General features: G+C 38.7%; 1 protein-coding gene across 44 annotated transcripts in view; it reads left to right on the top strand.

Annotated features, from left to right (window-relative positions):
- DST (dystonin) overlaps nt 1-16,406 on the top strand; it is a 439,617-nt gene extending 423,211 nt beyond the window's left edge. For 17 of the 44 annotated variants that reach the window (XM_065587853.1, XM_065587849.1, XM_042848831.2 and 14 more), the window contains 9 exons: nt 911-1,065; nt 1,244-1,318; nt 2,194-2,211; nt 5,590-5,707; nt 8,611-8,679; nt 9,449-9,648; nt 10,103-10,213; nt 12,678-12,801; nt 15,352-16,406. In XM_065587853.1, coding sequence (XP_065443925.1) covers nt 911-1,065; nt 1,244-1,318; nt 2,194-2,211; nt 5,590-5,707; nt 8,611-8,679; nt 9,449-9,648; nt 10,103-10,213; nt 12,678-12,801; nt 15,352-15,617 — 1,136 coding nt within the window. In that variant the 3' untranslated portion in view covers nt 15,618-16,406. Of the gene's footprint in view, nt 1-910; nt 1,066-1,243; nt 1,319-2,193; nt 2,212-5,589; nt 5,708-8,610; nt 8,680-9,448; nt 9,649-10,102; nt 10,214-12,677; nt 12,802-14,566; nt 14,741-15,351 lie in introns of those variants that run through there. The other 27 variants (XM_065587877.1, XM_065587885.1, XM_065587876.1 and 24 more) reach the window with 15 other exon arrangements.
- Nucleotides 16,407-16,842: the final 436 nt, after the last annotated feature.

Here is a 16,842-nt window from a genome sequence, read left to right as displayed (position 1 = left end):
ACTTCTAACAACTCCTTTTGCTCAGGTGGTGGAGACCTGTGCTTTTTGTATTAGAGGGTCAGAGTTGTGTTCCTGCTGACAGCACCTGGTCAGCACAAATGGTAGCCCTTATGTAGATAAGAACTCCTCTGCACCTGAAATAATCAAAATGAGCTTCCACAAACACTGGGTGCATGTAACGTACTGTATATGGGTATGGTCATATCTGCCTCTCATGACTAGCCCACATCTGAGGATAAGATTCTGCTACTACTACCAGCTGAAAGAGCTACCCTGTTAGCTGAAGTGGTGTAGGCCTGTAGTTGCTGAATGTCCATGGCACTACTGCTGTTGATCATTCATGCTGGATGTTTATATATTGTAATACTTTATTTATCTCCCTGTACAGTCTGTGAGTAAGCAATGAACATGCTGCTGCAGGAGTTCTCAACCAAAGAAGGGTTTCAGATTATAGAGTTCCATTTTTAAAACAATATCAGAAGCTTCTACGCCTTGCATTCTAAATGTGTAATTTGTCTTTAAATTCTTGTATGACCTTGCCCCAGTAACAACTTGACTTGTTGATTTGTGGTATTCTTTGCACTTTTGAGGTCAAGCATGCTACAAGACTGTAGAACTGTATGTCATTTGAAAGCTTTTTCAACGTTCCATCTGTTGCTAGGCGCATTCAGTACTGGGCTTCTCTCCAAAAAATGCACTAGTATCTTCATTATTATCCATATTCTAGCCAGCATTGGAGACACCCCACCTCTTTTCAGAGATTTGTTTTTCTCTGAGTTTACTTGGTGTTTTTGTATACATTACTTGTCATTAATACCTAAAAATCTTTGAGATTTGTGATAAATCCAGTCACTCTAATGTGATTGAAAATCTATAAGGTTTACGTCCTGGTGATGTTTTTGGCTTACAGAATTCCCTACCAGCCGACTTGAAATGAGTGCAGTGGCAGATATCTTTGACAGAGATGGTGATGGGTACATTGACTACTATGAATTTGTAGCAGCACTTCATCCAAACAAGGATGCATACAAGCCTCTGACAGATGCTGACAAAATTGAAGATGAGGTACTCTCTCTATAGTTATCACTCTCAGATAACTAATATATTCTACTGGAATCACACACTTAATAGTGTCATTAATTTTATTTTCCTTCCTATATAACTTGAATTCTGCCAATTATTTAAGGCTTCAGAAATATGATAATTAACATTAAAATAATTATTCCAACTGTGTTTTTGGCAGGTTACAAGGCAGGTAGCTAAATGTAAATGTGCAAAACGATTCCAGGTGGAGCAGATTGGGGATAACAAGTACAGGGTAAGTCTTCACAACACCTCCATGGTTCTTTCAGTCCAAACATTCTCAAGGCAACAGGACTACATGAGCATTTGGGTTACATTAATTTACAGAAACTTTGTATCATATACTTATGTTTGCTCAAAGTCTACCTGGAAATTATGTAGTTTCAGCTTCACTAAACTTTACACCAGTAATTTGTGTTGGAAAATATAGACTAATAAAGTGTTTAACTTTCAACTGAACCTACAATAAACCATTTTTCTCAGTATTTAGAGAGATTTGTATATCTAAATAGCAAAATGATTTAAACAGTAGCTGGTCCTGCATACCAGTATATATTGACTTGTTAACTGATTGATTGTTTTTTTTTACACCTGAGTAAAAATGGATTTTCCAAACAGATTCAGATTAAACACATGGGACTGTATTGTACTTAGAATATACTTTGGTCAAACATTTTTATCATCCACATCCCCTCTTTTTACTTTTTTCCAGCATACTGTACCTTCATCTAGTAGCTAGACAGAAATGTGCCAGGTATCCTAAAAGCAGTTCAGGTACCAGAGATGAATCTGCCATGTTGCAGAGAAAGTCATTTGTTACCCTCAGGTTCAATAACCAGAATGTTTTCAGATGAGGTGCTCATTATTTGGCTAAGGCAGACTATGGAACATCTTCAGATGATTTTAAAAGGGAAAAAAAGGAAGGTAACAAAGGACTCATGAATCCTTCCAAGTTCATACTCTGGATAGCTAATTACCTGCACATCTCTAAACTAGATCCTGTATTTAGAAGTTTCAATGTGTGTGTTAGTTTGCATGTGTTCTCGAGTCATACAGAGAATTTCTTGTTAAACTAATTGTGTCTTTCTTCCATTTTTCATTTCTTATCAGTTCTTCCTGGGAAATCAGGTATAAACCAGTGGAATGTGTTCTGAAGTTTCTATTTTTTTTTTTCTAATGCATAGTCATTTAAGCTTGCAATGGCCACTCTTTTCCCATACTTTCATCCTGAGCTAATTCATTGTTGGTCAGCTGTGGTGTTTCTGTAAATGCTATAAAGTGTTCCTGGTTTCAGGATCTCCTTCTCCCTTTTTGTTTTGCCTTTTGTCTCATTAAGGAGATTACTTTTAAGGGAACCAGATAATAGACAGCAACAATGTATATGATAAGTTTCTTTGCATTTTAATTATGATTTACGAAGAGTGTTAATTATTCTACTATCCAGAGTTTTTATATGTAATATATTACAGCAGTATGCCTCAGAATTCTATGTTGTGTCATATTACTTAGTCACTTATTACCATTCCATTTTCAGAATCCTTGAAAAATCGCAGTGCATTAAATTAGAAATCGAATGAATAGATTGATTTATTAAGAATCAGTTCACAATGTATTGCACATATTTTTAATACAAAACTGTGTGGACTGAGTTGGCAGAATAAACTTGAAGTTCAAATTTGGACTGCTTCCATTCCCCCATCAAAATATTTTTAAAATATGCCATCATACCAATGCTGTGATGTACAGTAATTGTGTTTAAAAATACTTCTAGTGTGTTAGTTTGGTCATCAGTATCTCTGGTTGTGAAAGTGCCATATAACACTAATTGGAAGAAATGCGGATCAATGACTCCTTCATAGGGTGGACACTGAAACTACCTGTTAAAATATAGAATCAGCTTGCCTGCCTTGTAAATACATGAAAATGCCTAATACTAAAGTTACCACTAGCATCTTACTCATGTTCTTGGAAAAACAACTACATGAATAAATGATTTTAGGTGTTCTAATGCTAAAGATACTACAGAAATGGTAATTTTGCCTGCCTTGGCTTTTAAAATGTTGTTGGCAGAGATTGTTATAGTATAGTGTGTGCTCAGCAAAAAGTAGCCTTCAGCACCTACCTTTGCCAAACTACTGTCCTAACTTTTTAAAATGAGTTAATGTATAGAAAGAGAGGGCCTTGATTTGATAAGACTTTTTGAAAACTATGCTCATCCTGTGTCTGAGAAAGGAAAAGTAGAATATCTAATGTGATTAACTGAAGTTTATTGCTGCAAGAAACTACAAAACATTATTTCAGCAGAGGATAATAAATTTCCTAAAGAAGCTTGGCCAAATTCTGTTTTGGTAGCAATGGATTTGCAGGCTGTAACCAAGAGCAGAATTTTTTCTTCGTTGACACTACACAACCTATAAACCCATTTATTAAACTGCTTGTGTTTCTCATTTCAAGTTTGGTCAATATTTATCATTGTTTCACCTAAGAAAGTCTGTATCCAAAATATTTTAATAAAAATCTGGAATGGGATCATTATGGAAGCAGCACATTGGAAGTTGTGCTATTTGTCAGCAGCCATGCTAGCTGAACAAGTTGCAGGATAAACAGGTTTTAAAGGAAGTATCCATGCCTCAGTCTAGCTGCAACACAGAGCCTAAATGGGGTGTTAAAAAGCTGAAAGCCAGGGGATCTTCAAGACTTCACAAAGAATAAGAAGAAACCTCCTACTTAACAGGCAAAACAAAATAGTTAGTGTAGACTTGTGGGCTACATGCTTTCTCATTGATCTACATATCTAAGAAGATTGTTCCTCATTATAAAGCTATTTAATGGATTAAAAAAATCTAACATAGAGCTCATTTAAATTTACATTTTGCTCATTTAGAACACAATTTTCTTTGATTATTAAATTAAGCTTGTAAGCTTCCTATTGTTTGGTTCCCAGAAGTAATATTCCTTTTGCCCTCTCTTGCCCACTTTGCTTAAGCAGTGCCAAAGGTCTTTTAACAAGTAAGGAGCACATTTGTGTGATTTGGCTTTAACATGTTTCTATCACTTCACTGGAGCAAATAGGTACAGTTACTCCAGCAGTCAGATTCTACCTAAAATGTGTGCATTTGATTACGATTGACTTCAGCGAGTTCTGCATGCATGCAGACCAGAGATCGGGATTTGACCTCTGAATTGTATATCAAATTAAACATGTGCCATCAACTAGAAGGTGTTGGATCCCTCTGGTTCCGTTTTCATGAGATTGTGAGATCCTTCATGAAATTATGAGTGTTAAATTAATTTAGATCTTGTGGAAGGTTTTGGATTGATAACACTGGAAAGCACAGTCTCTTCTGTTTTCCTCATAACAAGTACAGCATGTTGTCACAGTTGTGCAAACCTCGGCAGAATAATCCCTCAACTAAACAAAAGTGCTTCAAACCTGTTTTGAGGTTAAAGCTTAGTTCACTCCCATGCTAACTAAATGCTTGGCCTGGGCTGCAGAGACTGCCAGCAGATGTGCCAATTCTGAAGGCGATATTATTTGATGATTGGACATTGGTAGGAACTGGATCAAAGCAGCCAGCTGTTTTCACACAGGCCACCAAATAATGAGAAGGGTATATCTTTTGGTCACTACTGACTGACTTGATCCAAATTTGATCCAGTGATGTGCAGAGGATTCTGCAGGGTTTTGAAGGTATTTCATACAAACTACACTGAACATTTTTCAAGACCATACTATGCTTTAGGCCCAGTCTTCAGCAGCACGAAATAAGCAGTCAGCACAACACAGGAGGGGTGGGAAGGTGGTTTTAAGCCATCTTTCTGCTCTTGTGAATCATGAGTGTGCTCTGCACACAGATCGAGATTGTTCTAATTTGTGCTAGCTGCCAGTTGCCCCAAGGGGCCAATATAGCAACCCAAAATCACAGCCCCTTTTTACCAGCTATGCCACCTTCACCCAGCCCTGGGCAGGAGGGTGGCTTAGAGCTATTAAAATGACTGTAAAGTGTTCCTGTGCTCAGCTGATGAGCGGAGCAGTGTAAAGCTCCCCTGATTTAGCTGAAATTCTAGCCCACTGACCTATCATTTGAACAGTTTTCCCACACTTTTCAGCTGAAAGTTTCATATCTTTGAAAACTATCCCCGCTATTGCAAAAAGAGTTCAGTGAAAGTTTTTATGCTGATTAATTCATACAAATGCAGAACATAACCAATTATTGTATTACTAATTTTGCTGCTTTCACAAGATTAGACAAAATCTTGAGAATCAAGCATAAAGTTAAACCTGGCAGCCTACCATATTTCTTTGGATTAATAGAGTGGTGTTCACCTTGAAATCCTAACAGCATTGACAATTTTCATAAAAAATCATATTTTAAGAGTTTACTAATGATTAGAAATTAAAACAGAAATTTTGAATGGATGATTTTAACCCATCAGAGCTGAAATGCATATTTTATGTGTGGAGAGCTATTGAAAACCTAAGCATTTTGTTTAATCTTCTTACAGTTTGGTGACTCTCAACAGCTGCGTCTTGTTCGCATCTTGCGAAGTACAGTAATGGTTCGTGTTGGAGGTGGCTGGATGGCACTGGATGAATTCTTAGTAAAAAATGATCCCTGCAGGGGTATGTAAGAAGGTTGTTTTAGAATGGACATTAAAATCATTAACGGGATGCAGTCACTGTCAAGAACTGTTTGGGATTTTTTTTGCAGGATAGAAATTGAACAGTATAAAGTACCTGTTATTTATTTAAACAGTGACTCAGTGCATACCTCCTAGTTCTGGTTTTGTGTATTTTAAAATCCTAAGGGCCAAATGCAGCTCCATAACATCTGTATAAATCCAGAGTGACTCTGATGCCTTCAGTAGAGTTACTCCAGGTTTATACTGGTGTAACCAAGAATTAAGCTTGGTTAAGTGCAGTACACAGCATGTACACTGGTTGTATGACTCAGCAGAAACAAAATGTAGCAACAGTTTTTAAAATCTGCTCAGCGGGAGTGAAGTTTTAAAGCCATAAATCAGCACAAGGTAATCAGAACCAAAGAATCACAGCCACAAGGTCGGACTGACCTAGGGACTCATCCTGTCCTCAGACTCTGCTTGTGCAATGCTGCGTTCTCACTGGCATTCTCCCCAGAAGCCCTTCTTATAGCTCTGAGCCTTGCGTAGAGAGCGAAAAGAGCAGCTCTGTGCTGGGAACTGGAGAGTGACCCTGCACCTGTCTTGTGGCAATTGTGTACAACATGTTGCTCTATCAGATTTTACTTCACAAACTGGCAACAGCTTAATGAGGGATGGATGTTTGCAAGAAGTCCCATCCCGATGGGATAGTGGGTTCTCTCTGGCCAAGAGGAAGTTAAAGCCTGACTCAGGAATAGCAGGAGCTAAAAGAGAAAGTGGTGAAATAGCCAATTGAGGTAAAAGACAAATAGTACCAAGAGTGATAAAGTTAGAAAATTATCATAGTTACTGTACCTGTTCAGAGTGAGTTAAAAGCAAGTAACTTTATGTAGTTCTTTATGTAACGAGTATAGTAACTAATGTAATAGGATCAGAGAACAATTGAATAGGAAAGGTGAGGAAAAAGATAAGTCCCTAAGAGTAGGGAGCATTCTTTGCCTAAGAACTGCTAGGTTGGACCCAGGATTATAAAAGTTTAATAGACAAATAGATCACTTGTATTTTGTAGTTACTGTTGCAGTAGGGTAGGTAACGTAAACAAAAAGAAGAAACTTTCAGGGACCAAAAAGTAACCCGTAAGCAATAACAGTGGATGCCATTCACAGATGGAAATCTTTACCACAAGAGTAAAAGCATTTCCTATTTTAAGTACTGTAAAGGAAGTATCACAAGCGGAGTAGAAAATGTCAAAAGTGAGGTGTTGTAAATGTCTGTTTTTAATGGTATTCCAAAAAAGTCCTGCTGCCCACCAAAACACCAGTATTTCATATCCCGAGGAGAAGTGAAGTGTATTGCAGTTCCTGCTGAGACCGGAAGCCTGATTCTGCACTGGCTGGAAGTCAGTAGGGTCATTTACACCTTTGCTACCATTCTTATTTGCTAGCATTTTACTCTCACTCTGCATAAGGTAAACGACTCCACAAAGTGCAAGGCAGTGGAGAATTAGGTGCTGCATGATTTCACATGTCCAACAGCATTCAAGAGATACCATCACCACATTTCAAATTCTACTCTCAGGACTCTTGCGTAGGGCTGACCAGAAAACAATTATGTTTCATTTAAAATGTTGAGAAGGTTTCAAAAAAAATTGTTCTAATGCAGAATAAACTGAGACCTTTTGAAATATTTTGCAAAGAACAACAACAAAAACTCATGAGACACCCCCCCCCACACACACACACACCAGTCAATAGCTCAGTGGTTAGCACGCTCACCTGGAAGGTGGTAGAGTCACTGTTCCCACCTCCCAGGTGAGAGCCATAACCACCCGGCTATAGAGTCACTCTGTCTTGCTCACACCAGAAATTCTATCCTGGACCTGAGAAACCTTCCTGATAAAACTTCTGTCAAAGCTGATACATTTTCACATAACATTTTGATATTGACAAAATAGCATGGAAAAGGTTTTGTTAAAAAATGTTTTGACCAGCTATATTCTTGACATGCTGTTCCCTGGGGCTCCACATCCTACTCAGATTGTAATTGACTGCTATCGTGATTAATAAACATCTGATTATTAGAATTCTTTATTACTTCCCCTCAAAGAGCTGGTGCTGGTCCTTGCCTCTCCTGCTCCCTAATTCGGACATGTATGTGGAACACCCTGAGTATAATTCCTGCTGTAAGTCTCACTGTGCCTGGGCCCCAATTTAACAAGTTGTTCAAGTACATGCATAGCTTAAAGCATGCTAATACTGAACTCTTTGGGATGCTCACATGCTTAAAATTACACCACCCATTGAAGTCAATGATAAAGCTGTCATTGACTTCAGTGGACCAGGAGCAGGCCTCTCCTTAAGCCTTCGTGTCTGCCAGGGACTACTCACACACTGCATATTTCATAATGCTCTCATTATATACAGCTTAAAATATATGGTAACTATATGTAAAACAGTTTCATCTTATTACATTTTTATGTTGGCAGATTTTTTTTTTTAATGGAGATATCCTATCTCCTAGAACTGGAAAAGACCTTGAAAGGTCATTGAGTCTAGCCCCCTGCCTTCACTAGCAGGACCAAGTACTGATTTTGCCCCAGATCCCTCCTCAAGAATTGAACTCACAACCCTGGGTTTAGCAGGCCAATGCTCAAACCACTGAGCTATCCCTCCCCCCTTTCTTACAGAAGGATACTTGTCACTGCTGCTAAGTCTATTCAAGCACTATTTTTTGCTTAGGGGAACTTTGAGAGCTAGGTTAGGAACACTTTGAGAGCTTTTACATTGAGTTCTGTCTTTTGGCGTGGTGTTCTGAGTCTCTTGCATATGCAACTGCTGTACTTAATTTCTTCTCCTGCTAACAATTTTCTTTAATGTGATCCATATCCTGTGTCATTTTTTCTAGTTCATCATCATGGGAGTAAAATGTTACGTTCGGAATCAAACTCTTCAATTACCACTCAGCCTACCATAGGTTGGCAAACCTCTCTCTTCGTCTCTCCTGCTCTGTCTTTCTCTTCCTTTCTTTCCTACTCTTGCTTTAATATGTATATTTTTAACAATATGTTTAACTCATCACATTTGGCTTAACATTTTTCTACGTGGGCTGATGCTTTACATGCTACATTTTTTTTGACACTCTTGAAAAGTGTTTCAAAAACAATTGTCATTCATGCTGATACAATAAAATACTAACATGCTACGCATCTGATTCTTCTGGAACGTTCTCTCGTATGTGCCTGTATGTCTGTGTGAGTGCTTAGCCATCGATTACCTCATTATAGCTTGGGTTTTGTGGTCAGCATTGCATGTTGCCAAACTACAGTAATGCATAGTTTAGAATAAATATATTTGCTGCTTTCCTGCCATTTGTACTTGGCAGTTTTTTCTGGACCATCCAAGCAAGTGTTATTTATTATGAGTAGTTGTAGTGTTAGTTAAGCAGATCATTAGGTTGTATGTATGTGTTAATAGTTGGTTGATTAACAATGACTTAGCATGTTGAGCATTCCATTATCATGCTGACTTCCTTTGACAGTGGTTCATTCCTGCTAGCCTAAGATGCTAGAATAAGCATGTTCTACACATGAACTGTCGTGTGTCCGAAATGAATGCATTACGCAGTAATGCATTTTATTTGTTGTCATACTGTGCTGGAGATGGCATGACAAAAGAGGTGACAAACGGACGTGTGACTGATCTGCATAGCTGACTTCTTGCCCCCTCTCTTTGATGTGCTGCAGCTAAAGGGAGGACAAACATGGAGCTGCGTGAAAAGTTCATTTTGGCAGATGCTGCAAGTCAGAACGTGGCTGCTTTCCGTCCAAGAGGTCGTAGATCACGACCTTCTTCAAGGGGTGCTTCTCCCAACAGATCTGCTTCTATATCAAGTCAGGCTGGCCAGGGAGCTTCACCACAAGCAGTTGCTACAAGTACACCCAAGGTATGACTAAATACATGACGCTGCATTAATCAATGAATGGGATATATACAGATTGTTCCTGTTTTAAACATTGTTAACAAAAAAGAGAATTTATAGGAAAGAAGTATCTATATTTTTCTTTATCTTCTTGAGGAGTGTTTTCAGTGTTGCTCTCACACTTGCTGCTCTTTTGCAACACTGGAAAAGACTCCCTTACATTTATGGTGCCATGTGGGTAAATCAGCAAACAAAGAATGCATTTTGAAGGAGCAAATATGCACCTCTCCACTGCATTTCAGAAATAAATCATACATCCTCTTTTTACGGATTGTTTGTCATCAATTTCTGCTTTGTTTTGATTTTTTTTATATATATTAACTGTGAAATGTGGTCTCCGTACCCTGGATATCCCTCTCCAATACATTGTTTTCCATCTACTGTCCTTCATATTTTGATTTGCCATTGTTTCATACAGACACCCCATCATTTAACACGCAATTATGGTAAACCATGGTTGACAAACAGCAAAACGTCAACTCCTTCTAAACCATCAGAGTCCTCAGAATATCAAGGGTCATCTTCAGAGGTACAGTAAGGACAGAGATTCTAGTCTAATGAACTTCCTTCACTAAAACTATGAACTCACTAACAGTCATTACAGTTCTTTGCACAGCTGCACTGTACCTTGCATATTAATACTCTCTTTTAGACCTCTGTCAAATATTTTTATATCCTTTTTTCTAAACGTCAACTGATCTTTTATTCAGTCTGTTTAATATATTAGAGTCTTAAGAAAACTCTCCCTATGATTCTTTAATGAGTATATTGTTAAAGTATAAATGATCAATAATATTAAGCTCTAAAGTGACAATTAATATGATACCAGTTGTGATGATGAAATTTAGAAAAATCCCCCTACCTTTCACTTTGGTTTATGGATGGCATTTCATGAACTCCTTTCACAACATTGTTTCCTCTGGGCTTCTAGTGTACTGTGCACTCATACTATGCAGACATGGGATTAATAAATTATGATCTGCAGTAGGAAGTTACTGACTGAGGAAATGCCACTCCATTGTGAGCAGGATGGCATAGGAGACTGGTAATTGGATCCTTTCAGCAGTTGAAATTCAGCTTACGTTGGTAATGACCCACAATTGCTATAATGAGATCACGGTCTGGTGACTCATGGAAAATGAGTTTGATGGTCTCGTTTCCTGTGCACATTACAAAAAACCCCACTAGCAAAGTAATAATTAGCACCCATGTTGGCAGTCAGACTGGTTCGAATGGACATGGAACCTAAGTACCTGATCCAATACCAGTTGATATCAGTGGAATGACTCCAATTGGATCAGACCCCAAATTGTCTTCTCACTCCATTCTAGGTCAGGGTTAAGGCACGTTGATGGGTTAGTGTGGGGAAGCTGGCACTACCACTGCCTCTGGTATATCTGTTCCGGACATAAATAGAGGACTTCAGCATCCAATGCTGTCAGCCTGGCACTTTTCAATGCTAAATTCACATAACTCTGTATGGCTTTGCTCAGTGATGCATAAAGCATATAGAGGTCTTTTTCACTCATTCCTTGTGTAATACTATATATTACTGTACACATTTAGGTCTATTGCTTTAAAATATTAAAAAAGATTTAATCATAGTTCAGAATTTAAACAGCTGTTAATTTCTAATACATTTGCTTTCATTTCCTTTGGTCCCTTAGTTAACTGAATATCCATACAAGGTTAATTGATGGTACTTAAAATCACAGCTGTGAGAAGGAATTTGTAGTACAGGAACACCAATGAAGGGTCATGTTTTTGCTGAATTTGCAATCAAATGAGAATCCGTGGCATTAATTTAAGAACTTCCACATGTGATGATTGCCTCTAGCAGTGACTGGAAAAACATTGCAGGAAGGTATTCTTTTATTTCTTAGTGATAGTGTCCCCGCAGCCTTCCAGGATGGCGGGTTGACTTGTCTTTTCTTGTCTCCCTGGTGAAGTAATGGGATGCTACATGGTGTCTCCACGGCCAGTGGTGTGTATGAGATAGAGCTATAATGGCCTTTACTACATCTCCCAGCTGCTGCATGTGCTGTCTATAGTTTCAATTATTTTTTTTTAAATTAATGTTTCAAATTCCAATGCTTTTGAGGTTGCAGTGGGGACAAATAACTGAAGGAGGTAATGCATTTCTCAGGCATTCATAGTGTTTTAGTGTGTGAGCCCTTTTATGTTGATTGAGTCAAAATGATTGTTGTGGTTTTCCCTAGTAGCTGGTGTGATGTGCAGATTTTATTAAAGAAGGCATAAATGGCAATTGGCTGAACTACTCCAGTTGTGCCTTATCTCCCCCTGAATAAATAAAACAAACTCATCCAGGGCAGGCCACCAACAGAAGAGTTACTGCAGGGCCCCTACTAGTTCGGAGCTAGAAAACCAGCAATACAAGACTGTGGGTAGAGACATTGTAAACAACATAAGGCCACGGAGAAAACAATTATTTTTAAACTAAATTAGGGTCTCACAGTTTCTTCTGCTCTGGTGCAAAGAGGTTCAAATTCTGGTGATCTGGGGGTTTTCAAAATTTCATAAGTCTGTGCTTTTTGCACCAAAATCTTTAAATGAAAACAAAAACATTCCACACATATAACTGTGGGCAGATGGTTTAGGCCAGATGGGCATGTAAAATGAAGCTTCTTCTCTCTAGTAATATGCTAAGTACTGTACCCTCAACTAACCTAATATGCTAAGATAATTAAAAAATATAATGGTAGCATCTTTTTTTAAAAAAAAATACATTGATACATATGTAAAGAATGTTATAATGTTGATGCTAAGTAGACTGAATGATTTTATAGCTAATGATTTTTAGGCACTACATGGTAAAAAACTGGTTCAAATTATTCTCATTACTAAATGATGATTCCAGCCAAGACTTTGTATTTGGCATGCATGTTCTGAAGATGATAATAGAATTCCAAATTCAAAGCCATTCAATACATCTCCATGATGACAGATGAAACAACTGTATTTGTCTTATGTAGGGAACACCAATACAAGGGAGTAAACTTAGACTGCCAGGATATCTGTCAGGGAAAGGTTTCCACTCTGGAGAAGACAACAGCCTAATATCAACAGCAGCTACCAGAGTTAGAGCGCAGTTTGCAGGTGAGTGCTTTGATTTTAGAACTTGATACAATGCACACAGCAAGGGTTGCCACCACTGGAGAGAATACCTGGGGACAAACAGAGATTTAGTCATCACTTGCAGATGACACTAAACTGGGAGGAGTGGTAGATACGCTGGAAGATAAGGATAGCATACAGAGGGACCTAGACAAATCAGAGGATTGGGCCAAAAGAAATCTGATGAGGTTCAACAAGGACAAGTGCAGAGTCCTGCACTTAGGACGGAAGAATCCCATGCACTGCTACAGACTAGGGACCGAATGGCTAGACAGCAGTTGTGCAGAAAAGGACCTAGGGGTTACTGTGGACAAGAAGCTGGATATGTGCAGTGTGCCCTTGTTGCCAAGAAGGCTAATGGCATTCTGGGCTGTATAAGTAGGGGCATTGCCAGCAGATCAAAGGATGTGATCATTCCCCTCTATTCAGCATTGGTGTGTCCAGTTTTGGGCCCCATACTACAAGAAGGATGTGGAAAAAGTCCAGCGGAGTGCAACAAAAATTATTAGGGGGCTGGAGCATATGACTTATGAGGAGAGGCTGAGGGAACTGGGATTATTTAGTCTGCAGAAGAGAAGAATGAGAGGGGATTTGATAGCTGCTTTCAACTACCTGAAAGGGGGTTCCAAAGAGGATCGATCTAGACTGTTCTCAGTGGTACCAGGAGACAGAACAAGGAGTAATGGTCTCAAGTTGCAGTTGGGGAGGTTTAGGTTTGGATATTAGGAAAAACTTTTTCACTAGGAGGGTGGTGAAGCACTGGAATGGGTTACCTAGGGAGGTGGTGGAATCTCCTTCCTTAGATGTTTTTAAGGTCAGGCTTGACGAAGCCCTGGCTGGGATGATTTAGTTGTGGATTAGTCCTGCTTTGAGCAGGGGGTTGGACTAGATGACCTCTTGAGGTCCCTTCCAACCCTGATACTCTATGATTCTATGATTTCTCTGTGTGATGTGCACATTTGTGCTAATGTCTGAATTGCAACACCTGTAGTTTATAATGGTTCCCCAAGCAGCCACTAAGGAAATACTTAAAAGCAAAAGAGCAGATTCTTAACTATATCCTTGCAGAGCTCAGATGCATTGGAGAGTGGCTGGCCATCAGGGATCTAGCTGTGGCCCCCTGATCATGAGCCACATGGCCCTGATGAAAATAAGAGTCACAGGGGAGCCCCTGCAACTTACACCACTGGTGTAAGGGCCCTCAAGGATATTACACTAGTGGATAAATGGGAGTATCTGAGCTCTGTTCCGCCCTGCTGCCCCCAGCACACCTCTATGCAAGGAATGAGGTTGGGTGGTTGGCATAGGAGGCAGCAGCGCCACTTCCACCTGCATTCAGCACTTGCAGAGTACAAAGTGGATTAGGAGGACTGGAGAATCCTACCCAAATGGTTCCTATCTTTTAAGCTGTTACCATTTTCAAGAAGAAATAGTTTAATGCACATGTTTAGACCAGGCTTTCTTTGCACTTACAGTAAGCCAGATTGTTGATTCTTTAATAATTAAAATGAAACTTTAACTCTATATAACTTTATTCCATTTAAGATTCTTGTTGTGATTTTTCCACCTGACACATGAACTGCATTGACACGAATGAAAGATGTCATGCATGTATTGAATAAGCAAGATTTCACTTTATCAGGCCTTGTATACATTGATTTCTTCATTCATCCACTGGAAAGAAGGAAATCATTTTAAACAGTACGAACATATTGCATGGCTTATTGCTTGTTTGTTTATTTCCCAGGTACAAGTAGCACATTGTGTCTTACAACTGTATATCCTTGAAGTGAAGAAGCAATTTACAATTCTGCTAGTGCTTAATACATAAGTCAGAAGAGAGGCCCACATTTTTTAAAGGGTGGGCAATTCTTTTGCAGTATCCATGTTGCCTGTGTAAAATTCCTGATGAGCATGTAGAAGTTGGAGAGTGACTGCATCTAGATTTGAAAAACTTAGAAAGCCAGGGTATATTGCAAGACTAATGAGCTGATAGAAGCTGCCAGGGTAATATGTTTTTATGAGAAAAGCTAGCAGCTGAGTTTATTACACCTCAGTATTTAATCACACATTCCTTTCTCTTTATTAGGAGAAATAGCATTGTTTTATAGACTCATAGATTTTCAGGTCAGGACCATATGGATCATCTAGTCTGATCTTCTTCATAACACAGGTCAAAGAATTTCAACAGTAACTTGTGCATCAAGTTACATGAGCTAGAGTGCCAGTTTCAGAAAGATGCCCTGTTTTAGGATTAGCAGAATGTTTGCCTCTGAGCTCATTTCCTCACCATAAGGAGCCAGCCATGCAATCCCTCGAGCGGCAGTGCTAAGCACAGGCAGCTTGGAGGATCAGACCTTACATATTTTTCCTGAGGGGTACATACTGACCTCACTTCCTGTGTGCCAGTGGGAGTTCCAGGGTGGCTTATGAAATATTTAAGGTCCTAAGTGTGTAAAAACACCCACTAAATGTCTCTCGTTCAACCCCATCTCCCTAATGCCGATGGACATCTTTCCCCTCTCCTTACAGACACCAGAAGGACTCCAAGTAGACCTGGAAGCCGAGCAGGAAGCAAGGCTGGCAGTAGGTCAAGTAGCCGCCGAGGCAGTGATGCATCTGACTTTGACATTTCAGAAATCCAGTCTGTGTGTTCAGATATGTCAGAGACTGTTCACAATGCAAGCAGACCACAGCCCCGAGCAGGATCTCGGTTAGCATCAGGCAAGCCTTCCAAAATTCCAACTCCCCAAAGGAGGCCACCAGTCAGCAAATTGGACAAGTCCTCCAAGAGATAATGTGATCAGCTCCGTAAAGGTCTTTGCCTTGTGCATTGAATATTTAAGTTTGTAAGATGTAAAATATTATGTAGAAATTATTGTGAAATATTGCAAGAGGTGGATTTTTAATTCTGCAGATGGCCTTATTTGTGTATTTGTCCTTTTATTTTGTGTGTATAATTTTTGTCAGATTTTGTTTGTTTGTTTTATGCCATATCATATGTGAAGGAGGAAAGAGTTTTAATGTAAACTAACAATTGTACACAGTAATGTGTAGAAAGTACACTAAAACAATTCCCAAATGTGCAGTGTACTGAATGTACAGTCAAGTCTCTGCAACCTCAGTCAAATAGGCCTATCACTCCATCATTAGTTAACAGGAAAGGATACCTCATGATTTTTCTTTTAAAAAATAAAATAAAAAGCCAAAAGACACAATTACACATTTTGAATTAATTAAATGAACACTAAATGATGTATGTCAGACTTACTAAGGAATAAAAAACACATTCACACTACAATTATTTATGCAGCATCTCTTGGAGAACTCACAGAAAGTTACTTAAGCACTTGCCAGTCATACAATACTCCAATATCTTGCAGCATTTCTGTGCCATTGCTTTAAATGAGGCCAGACACACTCTGGATATTAGAACTACTATACTGTAAGAATTCAATATAAAGTGCATTCATGTAAATGTGAGGTTTTCTTTTGCTTGAGTGGACGGTAGCACTGTATCATTGAACTCATTTTGTATCAAAGCAATTTTGCTTGCAGAAAGCTATGAAATAAAACATGTCCCTTAACTTTCTTGCCACTGTATTTCTTTATTTCACAGGGAACTAGTGTTCTGCATTATGTTTTAGGGAATAAATCATTTGAAATGACCAATAATTACCTTAGAATCATACACTCTAATGTAATTTTCCATTTGCAGCAGTCACATTTTGGTCATCTACTGTATTTATTTAATAAAACATTAATTTGTACCTGTCAAATAACATGAAATTATATGTAATTTATTTTGTGTTGAGAGTTATTTTCTTTGTATTAGAGTATGACACCACTGTGCCATGAATGAAAGGGAGTGGGGCTAGGATAGTGTCAAATAATAATTTTTGAATTAATTTTGCTATTCAAAGATTGCTTTAATAGCCATAACGGTCATTTGTTTTAATTGGAAATGGATGGAACTTTTCCCATAAACAACTGCAGAACTAACAGACAGATGTTACTGTAACT

Source organism: Chrysemys picta, chromosome 3 (genome assembly GCF_011386835.1).
Source record: "Chrysemys picta bellii isolate R12L10 chromosome 3, ASM1138683v2, whole genome shotgun sequence".
NCBI classification, from domain to species: domain Eukaryota; kingdom Metazoa; phylum Chordata; order Testudines; family Emydidae; genus Chrysemys; species Chrysemys picta.
The sequence above is the reverse complement of the archived record's forward strand: the minus strand, read 5'-3'. Positions and strand labels throughout refer to the sequence as shown.